General features: G+C 40.2%; 1 protein-coding gene across 1 annotated transcript in view; it reads right to left on the bottom strand.

Annotated features, from left to right (window-relative positions):
- Nucleotides 1-16,201, bottom strand: part of DST (dystonin) — a 491,021-nt gene that overhangs the window by 149,087 nt on the left and 325,733 nt on the right. Inside the window, 7 exon segments of the mRNA XM_068559249.1 lie at nt 642-770; nt 10,805-10,903; nt 11,423-11,530; nt 12,235-12,318; nt 13,164-13,326; nt 14,484-14,677; nt 15,495-15,633. Of these exon segments, the coding sequence (XP_068415350.1) occupies nt 642-770; nt 10,805-10,903; nt 11,423-11,530; nt 12,235-12,318; nt 13,164-13,326; nt 14,484-14,677; nt 15,495-15,633 (916 nt within the window).

The following is a 16,201-nucleotide window of genomic DNA, read 5'->3' as shown; positions in this document are numbered from 1 at the left end:
TCGGAGCAGTAACATCTCTCGAAATGCAGCCACTCAACTTATGTCAAGTAGTGGGGTTCAGAACACAGCCTACAGAACCAAAGACTTCATTTAGGGAAGGGAAAGGATCTAGAATTTCCAGTGGATGATGGGAGAACACTTCTTTAGGAAATAGAAAAGACCCAGAAAAGCACAACTAAATTCGATCCTCAAATGTTAACATCTTGGTCTGCAGTTTGTTGTTCTTGAAACTTTTTGTTTCTATTTTAAGAAAGAGCTTGCAACTCTTTATGACACAGAGTGCATGAATGTACTCAGGGCACAAAACAGAGTGACTCTGCTCTCCTGCAACGCTCATCAAAACGATCAGGAAGCAGATCTCACTGTGAGGAAAAGCAATCCCACATATTGGTTGACTAACAGTGAGACTAATATTGATGAAGTCCAGGTTTTGGAAGCCGAGACAGCTTCTTCTGCCACATACTGTGATTCTTTGGGCAAGTTACTTAACGTCTCTGATCCTCATTATAATTGCGTATAGAAACGGGGGAAACTAAAGAATTGAAGGGTTTTTTTTAGGTGGACTGTATCAACTCGGTAAATTCTCCCCGCTATAATTATTGATATTATCATTATTATTAAACCAGGACCTCGGTGAGTACCTTTTGCTTAAAGAAGGAAGACTTTTCAGCCTTCTCTCCATCTTTCAATGTCTTGCTGATATTTGATACCCATTTTTGTAATTCTTTGGCTTTTTCAACATGCTCTTTCTTTTCTTCTTCCAGTGACTTCTGAGAGGTGTGAGTGGTTAAAAAAAAAAAAAAAAAAAAAAAAGATATATTCCAGTAAATTACCGAGCCATTAAAGTGATCTCTCCACAGAAAACAAGGATTTAAAAATATTTTTTCATCACACACAGGTTACCGAGACATTTTATTCATTTTTTACCATACTCAACACGTCACGTAGCAGATGTATTTCCAAAATGTTTATGGTAGCAAAGCAGGCTGTGAGAAATAGTCTTGAATGATCAGCCTAACCTCCCAGCTAGTCTATTAATATGACACATTTAAAAACTCAACTTTATTCATGAAGCACTAGAAGAAATCTGACTTGCTGCCTTTGCATTAGCATTACAATCATAATTGTAGTGACAGAAAAGTATCAGACAATGGAAAGCTGAAAGAATAAAGTCTACACAAAACAAAAAATACATAGAACGAAGAAAGACCTTCCCTCTCCTCCAACACGTAACCCATTCATAATGCTGCTTTTAATTACAAAGTCGTAACTAGAAATGGGAGAGGGTGGTAAAAGATAATATGTAAAGAAGATTACGACATACAGAAAAACTAAAAATGTTCATTTTTCAAGGCAATCTGGAACACTACAGCCTCACGGATGTGAGAACAAGTTTACATTTTCCTCTGTGATTCCACGGTTCTTTTTTAAGTGCTCTTTCAGTGAGTGTAATGAATCATTTAATAAATGGGAACCCTGACACCAGGCTGGATCCAGGCAGTGATGCAGAGTTCTGAAGAAAGGATGCTGTAAACTCGCTGGAGCTCCTCAAGCTTATCCCACATTCCAGGTAAAATACTTTTATTTTAGTTTGGGTAGGAGTCAAAAAACGAATCTCAAAGCTAAGTGGAACCATTATGAAGAGTAGTAAATCTTTTGTTATTTTCCATTTTAGAAGTATTCTCTCTAGGGCAGAATGGAGTCTAAAATCCAAGCCTCCTGACTTTTAGTCTAAAGGAGTAATGCAAATTCTTCCAGATCAGGAGACAGCAAACTTTGTTCTGGAAAGGACCAGAGAGCAAATATTTTAGGCTTTGTGAGCCATATGGTTACTGTTAGAACTACTCAGCTCTGTCCTTGTACCCAAAAGTAGCCAAAGACAATATGTACACAACAATGTGTCTGCATTCCAATAAAGCTTAATCTAAAAAAATAAAAAATTTTTAAAAATTAAAAGTATTCCCTCTTCTGAGCAGTCAGGTGTTTCCAGCCCTCAAGAAATTAACAGTGCGTCGAGCATGTCACACAATTACTAGGCCGTGGATCTCATACCATCAAGCTGTGGACACAGCAGATGAACTAGACAGCATCACCCCTGACTCTGGTTCTATAAACAGGTCCTACTGTGAAGAATAGTAGAGGCTGGAAATCCCTGTCATCAAGGGTTCAGATACTTCTAGGAGTTTAAGTCCTGTGTGGAAATCAAAATCAGCTTTTTCTAAGGCTTCTTTATATGTCAACTTTCTTTTCGTTTGAGGACAGAGGATATTTCTGACATAGGACTTTTGATCTTTGAGCTTTGTAGCAATGAAGACATCTATAATCCCTACTTGGAGGGCTTCTTCAATCGACAAGCGGGACTGGGCCTGGGGCTCAATCAGCCCCCCTGTCAAGTACTGAAATTCCAGACAGCGGATTCCCATGTCCTTACTTATGATATTTGCACTCACAGCTTCCACCACTGACATCACTTTGTTACTGATAGGGTGACTGATCCCCGTGACGACTAACTCACACTGCCGCAGCTGCTGCGCAAACCCCTCGTCCACCAGGCCTCTGTGCAAGGCCTCGGCCACCCGGTACCTCTTGCCGGTCAGAGGGTCAATGATGCCCCCGGTACTGACTTGGGCTTCAAGGCATCGGAGGGCGGTGATCCGATCAACCAGATTCCGACGTGTGGCCTTCAGCACAGAGATCCTCTCCCCACTGGAAGTCAGCCAGTACCCCGCCACTGGACTGTGCGAGTCCTTCTTGGGGACTAATCTGCTCAGCAAGGAATCAGCGAGTTCTGTGAGTGTGAGGAAGCCTTCCTGATACTTTTTGATGCAGGCTTTGTCAATGGTTCCCTGCTCTATGGCCTCGCTGATACTGAACTGTAATCCTGTCTTAGTATCAGTCAGCATACGACAGGGATGCCCATAGGACTCAAAAAACGTGGCTTCCTTCCACTGATACTGCTGCCCCGACAGCTCAAGGTAGGTACTTTTCTCAATCAGGTTTCTCTGGAAAGCCTCGTAGGCAGTCAGTTCTGCTCCTGTCTTAGTATCGACGACAGCAATCCTGTGAGTTTTCGCTATATTGAGATTGGAAATGTTCCTCTCCCCAAATGGAAACAGAAAGCACTGCCCGTCTACGTCAAAGACACACATGCGCAGTAACTCTGAGTAATACAGGGTTCGCTTGTTATTGGGATTGGGAAAGGTTCTGGTGTTGCTGGATGGCTCATGTAAAAACTGCAGGATGGCGTTATTTAGCAGCCCCTGCTGCAGGGCAATTTCTGGAGGAACCCGAATGCCCCTCACGGGGTCGATGACGCCCCCACTGGCAATCTGCACCTCCAACATGTGTTTGCCCCTTTGCCTGTCAAGCATTCTATTTTCCATGGCTTGAAACACTGACAGTGTCTTAGAAGAACATGGATACCCCAGGGCCGCCTTCTCTGCCTCAAGGAGCCTGATTTTGAATTCGGGGTCAACCACACCTTTAAGGATTGCACCCTCAACAGAATAGGTCTGCCCTGAAAGGGGGTCAATTATGAAACCCGTGGCCGCCTGAGCTTCTAAAAATGCTAAAGTCATCATCTTATCGATGATGAGTTTCTTGGCAGCTGAGGAAAATGAAATCTTTTCTGTTGTGGATTCTAGGTAAAGCCCTGCGATGGAGGTGGCTTTTGTCAAAAACTTGCTCAGAGTTTTCTGAACTTCTTCAACAGTCTTAAGGCCAAGTCGCAGCTGCTCAACTGTTTTCATGTCCAGAAGCTTAACTTCGACCAACTGCTTGGCCGTCACAGTGTGCCGGAGCCCTTGGAATTGAAACTCATCATCCCTGACCGAGCATGCATGACCACCACCAAGGTTCTGAGAGGTCTCTGGTTCTGAGCCCTTCTTAAGAAAATCTCTTTTGGGTCCACCCAGTGCCCTGCACCCTTCAAGCAGCCATTCATCAGCACTGGGCACTGGGCTCTTTTCTTGCTTTAATGCCGTGACTTCTGTGTGCATAGCATACTGCTTGTTCTTAGCTATCTGTAACGGGAATTTATAAGACGTTAAAAGTCATCTAAAGAACATTGTCATGTTACCCACTCTTAATCCAAATATAATTCCTAGAATAACAAAGATGAGATCAGAGAAAAACACTTTCAAGCCCAAGAGGGTTCAGGAACAAGAAATATTATTTTGACAGTCTGAAGTTTAAACTTTAGATGACAATTAAGGTATTAAAATGCTATGTCTAAAAAAGACAGGAGATAAAATCTGTCCACAGAACGTGTTAGAAAGTAAAGTTAACTGCTTGGTTTTTCTGGTTTTTTTTTTTTTTAGGGTCAAATTTTTCAGAATAGAATCCCATAGATATGACAGGATAGCCAGGATCTCTGTGTTTTTCATCTCAAACATTTAAAAATTGAAGACTGTAGTTTGTAGTAAAGATTCAAGTAAATCACTAGAAAATGATAGCATGATTTTCTGTCAGACTACAAAGAGCCAATCACATTCAACACGGTTAAAAAATGTAGCCTAGCAGAGAAAGGAAACGAGAGCGGAAACTTGACAGAGGGTAGCTGACAAGGGTCCAGAATCCAGGGTATACCTCTAAAGGCGCCAGAAGCGTCACCAGGTCTACTTCACACTTGTCATCTTGACACCTGACAGCAGGTCTGGAATTGTACAGACCTTGATTTCTTAGCTTCTCGACTTCTGACGGTCTTCCAACAGGGTTCATCTCATCAAAAGTTATCTGTAATTCGGTGCTTGTTTGAGAAAAGTATTCAGAGTAACACTGCTCACTTTTCTCTTTCTCAACCGGAGCCCCCGACGGCCCGCCCTGGCCCTCCTTCTGTATCTGTTCAGCACCCCGATGTTGCCATCTTTCCTCCGAAGGCTGTGGTTCCTGAGTCCACCTCTGTAGAGGGGACCCGGCCCCGGAGGGAGAGGAGGAGAAGTCCCCTGGGCGCTGATACTCTTTCACTGCCATCTCAAGATGTGTCTTGAAGGCTGGGTTCTTTTTCTGGATTTCACACTGGAGCACCACTAACTGATGCTCTTGTTCTTTTATCTGCTGATCCATCTTTTGCTTCAGGTTTTCCACCTCCCTTTTCTGGGCGACCAGCTCATCTGTGAGCTTCCGACATTTCTGGTAGTGATGTGCCTCCCCATCCTGCCCTCGGTGCATCTGCTCACGATATTGCTGGAGCTGCCTCTCAAGTTCTCGGATATTTGTTTCACAGAGCCTCGCGTTCTCTTGCGCCCTGCAGTTTTCCCGCTGGAGAGACACAAAGTCGAGCTGGATGCCCGAAATATCATGTTCCGTGATAACTTTGGAGTCCATCAATTTTTCCATCTTTTTCCGAAACTCCTCTGCAGAACGTTTGAATTTCTCAGATTCCTCCTGAAACAGAACCATCTTCCTGTGGGTCACCTGTTCCTCTAGGATCTTTAAGTGCAGTTCGTCTTGCACCTTTTTCAGTCTGTCGTTCAGGTCCTGCACCTGTGCCCACTGCATCTGCACCGTCTGTTCCCCAAGGCGTTTCTCCTCTTTGGATGCACTTAGCTCGGCACTCAAACTTTGCACCTCCTTCTCCGTGTTCTGGATGATGAGGTCCTGCTGGTCACACTTCTGCTTAAATTCACTTACTAAATGTTGACTTTGCGCCAGGTCTTCTTCCAGGCATTTGATTCTCCTCTGGAAATCCTGTTCCGTTTTCGTCTGTTTGTGCAAGTGTTTGTTTGTGGCACAAAGCTGGTCTTTAAAACCACCCGCCTGGATTTTCAGTGCTTCACATCTTTGCTGGATGGCTTGTTTCTCTAAGACCACGTTTGCCGATTCTGCCTGAATTCTCTCCATCATTAACTTGGTTTCGTTATTCTGCCTTGTGAGCTCATCCACTTTGTGCTTTAGTGTGTCTGCACAGTCATTACTTCTCTCCAATTCCTCTTTAAGCTTTTGGATTTTCTCGTTAGTTTCCTTTTCGGCTTGAATATTTTGAAGCAACTGCGCGTGGCTTTTCTCAAATTGTTCTTTCAGGTGATCTGACTTTCTCTGGCAGGATCGTGCTCTTTCGCCAGAGAAGTCCTTGTCATCCTGCAAAGAAGTAACTTGTGAATTTATATGCTGGATGCTCCTCTTGGTGACAGCCTGTGTCCTGGTGATCCGGTCCACCTCCCTCTGCAGCTTCCCTTTCTCCTGCTGCAGAGATTCCAGTTCTAGCTCATAGCTGTGCTTTATCCTCTTAAGGTCATTGGCCTCCTGCCTGACCTCTTCTGCCTTCCCTGTGGTCTGGCTCAGCTGCCTGCCCAGCTCCCGGAGCTGCCGAGAGAACCCCTCCTCTGCCTGGTCCTTCCTTTCCAACTCCAGCTTGAGGCATCTCAGTGCATTGCTGGTTTCACCCAGTTTTTCTTTGAGCACGCGAGCCTTTTCCTCCGATGAAGTTTTCCTGAGCTGCAGGGCGCTGAGTTCATGCTTCAGCTCCCTCCTATCCTTCTCAGCCTTTCTATTGGCCACTGTCAGCTCATCCACCTGCTGCTTCAGTTCCTCAGCCTGGGTGCTCGTACAAGCTGGCAGCGTGTTTTCTTTGTACGAATACTGCACCTCGCTTATTTTTCTTCTGGCTTCCGATTCAGTTTTCTGCTTTTCCTTCAGCTGTTTCTCTGCCACCTGTTTCTGGAACGTGAGGTCTTTCTCCATCTGCTCGACCAGCTTCAGGAGCTCCTCTTCGTGGTCCTTCTTTCTCCTTAGTTCCTCCATCAGCTTATCTTTCTGTTGCTCCACCTCGTGGAGGCTGGAGTCCTTCCTCTTCAGGTGGCTCTCCAGGGCCCTCCTGGTGGCGGTGTGCTCCTCCAGCTGTTTCCGGAAGCCACGCAGGTTCCTCTCCACGGCCTCCCTCTGGGCCTCGGCCTCAGCCGTGAGCCTCCGCACGCGCTCCAGCTCGCGCTGCGCCGCCTCCTTCTCCCCCTCGACGGCCTCCAGCTCCCGGCGGTACCTCTGGGCCTCACTCTCCGCCCGCAGCTTCTGCAGGGCGATGTCCGCTGCATCCCTCTGCTGCTTCCTCAGCTCGTTCTCCGCTGCCTCCCTGACCTTTGGAAGCTCCTCCTCAACCCGGGACTTCTGCTTCTCAAGCTCAGCCAGCATCCTCTCCAGCTCTGTTATCTTGCCCGTGAGTTTGCGATTCTCCAGCATCGTCGCCTCCTGCCGCTGGAGCAGATCTGAATACACCCCGTGCTCAGAAGCCTCCTGACACCTTTTCATCTATGAGAGACGTTCAGAAGGGTCAAACCCGTTCGACTCCAATCTGTCTTCAAGAATCTGAAGCCATGCTCATGAAAGGACTTACACAGACCAGTGAAACCAAAGGCAGAACAAACCCCACCACCAACACCACCACCATCTGCAGAGAAGAAGCTTCAGAAAGTCAGTAGTCGGAGAAGACGAAAAACCCTGCGTGTCAGGTTTTCTAAATCAAGGAATCTTTTCTTTTCTTTTCTTTTCTTTTTTTTGGTCTCTTAGGAATAATTATGCTTTTAAAATTAGCTAGCTCAGAATTTTACAGCAAGAAGGAACCTTACAGTAAGACCCTCACCCCAGATGAGGACACTGAGGTCTAGGGAGGTTAAATAATTTTGAAAACTCACACAATAGGCAAGTGACAAAGTAGGAACCAAAATTCTCACAACAGTCCTCTTTCTGCTCTCACACACAACTCAGTCCTATGGGCTAAGAAGAACATACAATGTATAGGAACTGAATGACATTAGAGAATTTAGTTTTCATTTTCTAGCCCAATGGAAATTTGCAATGATATTTACATTCTCCTGTCTTACAGTGAAAGAAGCAAGATACAGAACTTTGGAACAGAGAGCCAATTGAGGAAATAATACTTAACATAAGGAAGGAGGAAATATATAAAAATCTGTAATTTCTACAATCAAATGCCTCACTAATTTATATTTGCCCTACTATGATACTTACAACAGTCAGAATTGCTAATGCAAAGGCACCTATAGTCCCTGGTGGCTTTAGAAAAGATGTGCTTCATATACTCACTGATTTTGTTGTCCTTAATGACATGGCTCGTATGAATCCACCTTGACAAGAACCTTCAGATACTCCATAAACGTAAAGATATTTGTTAAATATAAATGCTTGTAAAAGTGTACTTAGGGATTCAGCTCCAATTAAGAAAATTTGTTTACTCTACTGATTACAGAATCAATCTCAGCTGGGAGAAATACACTTGACTACAGACCATGATCAGGGCTAGTTTATAATCACAATTTAATTTCTCTTTATTAATACCATAAGGTTATTAGTGTCATATCATCAGCTCAAAATCATCATAGTTAGAAATAATTTAAACAGAAGGAGGGAAATTATTCTAAATAGCAGATTTTATTTTCATTGAAAAGCCCTGGTAAATCTCAAGAATTTAGTTTGTATTATAGGCCATGCATCTTATTTTTCTTCCTCTCATTTCTTGATCCCCAATAATTTTGATGAGAATTTTAGATGTTTCCTTTGCTAACCTAAATATGATTTTTAATAAGAATTCATATGAAAACAAATCTCATCACAATATTTAGTGTTCTATTTTCTTTATTTTCTTATCAGGGTCAACTCTCAGGGATACTGAAGCATTTTATCTGCTTAGACATTAGGTGTTCAACACGTTTTGAGCAGGTGATTTCTAAAAGGGTCTTTCTCAATTCCTCATCAAACTTTGTTTAAAACTTAGCTGTTGCTCTGAAGTTTTGAGTCCCTCCCTTTTTTTCTCGGTCATGTTCTAAGGTTTAAAAAAATGAAAATTCTCTCAGAAAAAAATGTCTGTTGTTAAACTCTCAGTCTTTTGGAGTCATTTTAGTGACTGGTAATAATCTCATGTTGCCTGGATAACTCTGAATTTTTTTAGCAACTATTAGAAAAATTACTAGAAACAATTTAGTCCTATTGCTGATTTGCTTTCTTGTATATCTCAAAATCATTCAAATAAAAATAATTTCTAGTTTTATCTAAATGTTCCCCAAGGAGACATGCTGTCCTTTAATCTCAGCAATTAACATTTAATATATTTTGCGATCAACAAAGACTAGAGAAATATCTTTATCCATCTATCTATTACAGACACTCTACTAATATTTCTGTAACTAATTTGGTATTATCTTTGAAATTAACTTGAATCCCTCTTTGATTTCATGTTTATCATGGAAAATTCTGCTCTCTGACCAAGATCTCTCATGTGAGTCTTTACAGACCCAGTTTCAGAAACACTACTCTTTGGAATTGAAAACTGAGCTATGTATCTTTTATAAGATATTCCATTATTAATATCCTTAAGTGGTGAATTTTTAACAAGGAATTTTAAAATCTATTTTAAATTATAATAATCTTTGCATGGTCTTCCATAAGCTACATTGTTTTGACTTTAAATTCAACATAATCTTTTATATTTCAAAGGATGACAAGAATAATTTTGGATATATTTCAGGCTTTTTGAAATATCTTTTGGTTCTATCAACTTCTGTTTTTCTACTTCATCAGATACATTGAGCAAATTGGCTCATATATGTGCAGACATACACTGTAAGAAAGGGAAGGGCTTAAATTATTTATATTACATTTAACTACAAAATACACAATTTAAAAGATCTGTATACCATTTTAAATGGAATCATATCTCTTAAAAACTAAGAATGTAAAAAAATTATGGACTTTCCTTCATAGATGAGAAGTGTATGCCAATTATCTGAATGTGAAAATATTCTGGTTCTCCTTTCTAAACCCAAAGGAAGTTAGTTATAAAGACTTGCAAGTAGCCATGTTAGTGATTTAGTTGCCGAAAACTATTAACTCTGAACAGACAAAAGTAGTTTACAAAAGCGGTCATAATTTTAGAAACTAAGAAAGCAACATCTGTTAGACATTTACTGCCATTTTGGATCTCTCATTATATGAATGGAGTTATACTAAGTACAGTCACCTACAGAATTTCAACAACGTTCTAATTTAAATGGCTAATGCCCCACAATTTACTTACTACAGCATTTGGTTTACTATTTTTGTCTGTTCTGAGGTTAGGAACAGAAAGCATATCAAGATAATAGAGCAGAGAATACTTTCAAAATTAGATACGATAGCCTTTTATGAAAATATATTTCCATAAACAACTCCTTATTCTTTCTGTTTCTGAATATATTTTAAATGCATAATCAAAGGCACTGAAGTTCTCCAAATTAGAATGGTACTTAGCCTTTTTAACATACACCATATCTTTTTGGCAAAGCTAAAAACAAAAACAAAATAAAACCCCCCACAATTCTTAAAAAGTACTACCATTTTGTATAAACACCTGCTACTTCTAACTTAATGGCTTTCATGTTTTAAATCCTTGAAGATGTAAATTAATTTAAAATGCATAAAACAAGTGTGCTTACGTAATATTTCTGCAGATATCGTAACAGTAGTAACTATACTTCAAAGAACAATACTTCTCAACTGTGAGAAAACTGAAAAACATTCTGCTAAACTGCCAACATTCCATAATTTAAATAGAACCACTTAACGACATTAATGCTCTCATACTAGAGCCCTAGAGTAAAAATAAAAAAATTTTTTTCCAAAACAGTTGTTCCTTTTTTTTCGTAATGTTTTTCAGTTCGAGAGAATCTTAATAACAAACCAAAAAATCCTAGGCCTCTACTGTTTTTCACTGTAATTTTATAATTAATCACTTATACATCAGCTCTCAACCATGTGAGTTTATCATGAAACCATCTCGTGGCTCCTTTTCAGTAACCTGCCCATGGTTAATGGTTACCTCCTCCTCTTCCAGACGCTTCAATGAGTCCCCAGCAAATTTAATATATTGTGTCATGAGGGTGACCAGAGCCGTATACCGGGTCCTCAGGTCCATGAACTGCAAGTAAGGAAAAATAAAAATAAAAACAGAATCTCCAGTTGCCCTAAATGAGCTGAATGAACACTGAGTAATAATTAAAATATTAACTAGTCTTTGGGACAGGGAAGTTCACGACTCCCCAGCAATGATAACCGAGTAGGAACGAGATTACTGCTGTGCAAACCACAGTGTTGACAGTCCTCTTCTAAATTTAATCATGGTGCACATTTATTATTCTCTGCAATTCATTCATCTGGAATGAAGATTTTCAAAGGTTTTTTAAAACCCTTAATAAGATGCATTGTTATAGGTAGAGAGCATCTGTTTGGGATGATGGAATGTTCTGGAAATGGATTGTGTTCAAGGTTGTACGACATTACGAATGTACTGAACGCCACTGAATTGTATGCTTAAAAATGGCTGAAATGGTGAATTTTCTATTATGGACATTTTACCACAATACAAATGTATAAAAGTAAAATTGCTAAAGTGTTGCTTCTCTCTTTCACACCCTCCCCATCTCTGGACGGGTATCACCTCTTGAATGACGAGGTCTGCCGAGCTCTGCATTCTCCGGCGTTTCACTGGAGACTTTTGTTGTGAATCCACCATAGCCCGGTAGGTCATCGTTTGTAATTCGTAGTCCTGTATAAAGGAAATGGTAAGATTAATTAAAGCAAAGCACTAAACCTTCATTCTATAGTGATTTGATGCAGAGAAAGGGCATCTACTTTCACTGAATAAGTCAAGAGACTACTGCAAAACTACATTTTCAAGAATCAATCCAATCCTGACATGTTTCCAAGGTGGTAATAAAAATGAGAAACATTTAGGGTGGCCAGGAAAGTTCCTAAGTCTCTTTAGGAGTTCATGGAGACATTTAGGAACAGTGTGCCAGTTATTTTCAGCCTCCCTCTCCTCTAGTTAGGAAATGGGACAGCAAATCCGGATGGGTGAAGCTGAGGTGTGGTGGGCGACTTAGAGCACAGGGTAGACGTTCTTCCATGGACTATTCCAGCAATACTTGCATGGAACACTCCAGCAAGGAGGGGAGGGGGGAAGCAAAGTGGTAAGAGGCGGATTACAGAGCTACATTTTATTCTGGTGCACATGGGGGTGTGGCCAGGCTGTGCACGTGTGTGACACAGAGAGAGAATGAAAGACCCAGGGGTCGTCACGTGACTCACACTTTCATAAAGAATTAACAGATAAGTGACAAAGAGTGAAGATTCTCTGTTTCACTTTTTAACACAGATTGAATGACCTGCAAAGGCTTTAAAAGTGCACCATAGAAGCACCTCCCTGAATATCTGAACATGAAATCTGAGGCAAGGAACTGGTCTTCTCACCTTCACCGCAGTGGAGTACTGTTCTGCGTATTTCTGACACTCATCCATTTTGCTCTGTTTCATTTCTATTTCAGACACCAGCATCTATAAACACACACAGGTTAGGAGAAAAAGGACAAGGAACCCTATGCTATCCAACAACTTGAGATCTCAGGCACTAAGAAATATCTACATCACTTAAGACTACAGCTCTCTACCCCACTGCACTTTTTTTTTTAATTGTAGCCTTTATTTATTTATTTATTTATTTATTTGGCTGCACCGCATGGCTTGTGGGATCTTAGTTTCCCAACCAGGGATGGAACCTGTGCCCTCGGCAGTGAAAGCACCAAGTCCTAACCACTGGATTGCCAGGGAATTCCCTCTACCCCACTGCACTTAATGTCATCTGCCTCATGGGTGAAGTCCAACCTTTCAAGATTAAGCCACTGTGTGACACCCCCTCATGGGGCTTCCAAAGCAGAAATTACTAAACTCCATGGAAATTATCCACAAGTAGACTTGAAACCCTTAGCCCCCACCTAATCCTGATCTAAAGAGAGCTAGAAATTACTGGCCCCTCAAGATGGAACAAAAATCTCAAAGCATTTAACTCTTGGTCACATGTGGCTGTTTAATTTTCTATGACTAACCATTTTTTTTAAAATTTAGGATCCCATGAAACTACTGCAGCCAGCAAAGTACCAAAGAGATTTCCATACCTACGATTAAATGATCATTAGAAACTTGAACTGTCCCAACATGCAACTTTCTTAAATCAAAATAAGGGATGGATGTAGGTTTGAGTGCAAATTTTTAACATTTGTGATTTATTCCCTGCCTTCCTTGAAATAGTTGCTGACTTATCGTACTAACAAGAGAAAGGAAGGTCAAGGTCTGAGTGACCAAATGCAGACAAAACCCTAGCACAAGGAACTGTGTTTACACACCTTCTGTTGATTCAATTGTGTGGCTAGGGTTTTACTGTTTTCAGGCTGGTTTTCCTGAATCTTTCTCTGAGTAGTTTCAACTTGCTGGATCCAGTCATCTAAAGGGTGATAGGTATCTCTGTAGTACTTCAGCGACTTCCCAATGCCTTCCAAGTCCCGTAACCTAAGAGGTTAACACAGGAATAGTCACGGTTTCCAAGAGTAACCAATAGGAAGGTGGAAGGTATAGAAAAAAAGGGACGGACAAAGTATTACTGTCCTAAAATGCACTAAGCACAACAACAGGGGTGTGTCGAGAATTCAAGGCCACAGCATCCCAGGCCCATCTCCAAGGGCACCTACACTGCCTTGGGTTGAATACAAATTCCTTTTCTCCAGGACCTGCGCAATTTATCGGTACTGATTATTCTAGGGACAAGCCCGAGAGACTGAAGCTAAAAAGCAGGAAAACTGGAAAGTTAACCATAATAATTATCAATCAGCAAGTCTTGAAGACCCAAAGTTTGCAGCAATGGCAGTTCACTTCTGAAAAAATGACATGGTAGCAATGAATGGTTCAACATGGACTCAGAGGGTACCTTCTAGGAGCTGTGATTAAACACGCCAGTTTCTATGATTTTAAAACCACTACATTAAACCTACAGATCATGTATTTTAAAGATTAGATACTATATATTTAAACATAATTTATTTCTCACAAATGGCACTACATCATAAAAGCATTTTAGTTGCATTAATAAAAACATAAAAAATGAATGAGAAGGAACACTATTCCATTTCCTTTAAGATGAGCCCCCAAAACCACCCCATTTCTTTTCACTTTTTTATTTCAGTCAGTGGGCAAATGATTTTGACTTTCTTGTATCTTCGATTAAAATGAGCATTAGGACATTTCAGTTTCTTTACACTTCCTGTCTAGTATAGATGCTACATCCGGCCCTAGGAAATGCATGACCCACCCTCCTCTTACTAAGTCATGGTTATTTTGATATTATCAGTGGTAATAATTAGAGAACTACATTGTTTTTTCCTTCAGAAAAGGCAAGTAGATTAACTATATAAATGCCAGAGTACATCAACAGTTGTAATAACACAGAACTGAAAAATAACTTACTTGGAAGTTAAATATCTTACTAAAGGCCACCCTATAAAAAAGAAATGTAATTGGACAGAGCTCTTGCAATTAACACAATTAACTACATATGGAAATTAACTCTATGGAATGAATTACATAGGGAAGTAAAAAGCCTAATACATTTAGACTTTACCCAGAATACAGAGATTAAATCTGAGCTAAAAATGAATGAAAAGGGTACTAACCTGTTGTCAATCTGAGCATGAACATTCTGCCACCTCTCAACCAACTGATCTGCTTTTTCTTTGTGCCAGTCAAAGTCAAGGTCACGTTCTTTGTAGGTTTTAAACATCTCATCACTAATGGTCTTTGCTCTCTGTAGCTCATCCTCCAGTGCATGGAAGACCTCTCTCTTTTCATCCACTTCAGATCTCCATTGCTAAAATACATCAATTTATAAAGTTACAAAAACGTATCAACCGCTCATTGTGTAAACACATTATTCACCTAATTTTACAATTCATTTACAAATGACTGCTATAAAATCAGACAATGGAAAGAATATCTTTCATATACAAAATATTACATTAGCTTGAACCTTATACAACTGCCAATATTTGACTGTACTTTGACCTAAAAAAAACAAGTTTTATAGAGTTCAGTCTAACAAAATTTGCATATCAATAAAATAAAATATATTTCATAATTAAGTCTGCTACTTCAGTAAGTCTTTTTCATTGCTTGTTTTTTAAATATCTACTGATCTCAAATGAACACATGCATTAAAAAATCACTGAGAAAACTTTTCACAATTGTTTTACAATATCTTTACTCAGGGCTTTATAAATGGAAGAAGAGAAACAGACGAGTATAACTATCAGCGTTTTTCCTTCTTAGATTAACTACTCTACTCACCTCCTTGATTTCTTAAAATAATTGTCTCTTTCCACAAGAGAATCTATTACCAATAATTTACTTTTTAGCTTCAACTCCTCTTGCTGCCAACATGAACGGACTATAAAAACCTACCGTCAAAAAGATCCAAACTTCAAATGAAAAGAACTTACCTCAAACTAAAAATGAATGAACATACTTATTTACAGTAAGCCATGGTACTACAGAGACAGGACATGGAATGGACAGAAATGTATTCAAGTTCAGATATTTAATGCTTGATGTCTGAAGACCTGGGCCAAGTGCTAGAGAAATACTTTTAAAGGATAATCTTAAAAAATAGCCAGCAGTGAAATGCATACCTTTAAAGTGCTCATTAGATTCTCAATGTTATTCTTGTCAGCTGTAACTGCTTCCTCTTCACACAATTTAGTTTCATAGAATTTTACAAGGGCTTCTGCAGCGTGAGTGTTTTTTAACACCAAGTTGACAATTTTCAACCTGAAAAAGAGAATTAAACAACACCCCCTTTTGGTAAGCGTTTATTTTCCCGCAATACAGTCCCAAAGCACCATGAGGGTGCATGATGTAGCATGTTCTTCATCCCGAGACACTGACACTTTTATTACAAGATTAATATCCTACTACGTAAGTCAGACAGAGAAAGATAAATGCCATATGATATCACCTATATGTGGAATCTAAAATATGACACAAATGAACTTATCTACGAAACAGAACCAGACTCACAAATATAGAGATCAGACTTGTGGTTGCCAAGGGGGAGGGGGTTAGGGGAGGGATGGAGTGGGAGTTTGGGGTTAGCAGATGCAAACTGTTATATAGTGAATGGATAAACAACAAGGTCCTACTGTAGAGCACAGGGAACTACATTCAATATCCTGGGATAAACCACAATGGAAAAGAATATGAAAAAGAATGTATATATGTGTATAACTGAATCACTTTGCTGTAGCAGTGACTCGGCAGTAAATAACAGTAAATAACACAACACTGTAAATCAACTATACTTCAATAAAATTTTTAAGAAAGGATTAACATCCCGCTA

Source organism: Eschrichtius robustus, chromosome 12, assembly GCF_028021215.1.
Source record: "Eschrichtius robustus isolate mEscRob2 chromosome 12, mEscRob2.pri, whole genome shotgun sequence".
NCBI classification, from domain to species: domain Eukaryota; kingdom Metazoa; phylum Chordata; class Mammalia; order Artiodactyla; family Eschrichtiidae; genus Eschrichtius; species Eschrichtius robustus.
The sequence above is the reverse complement of the archived record's forward strand: the minus strand, read 5'-3'. Positions and strand labels throughout refer to the sequence as shown.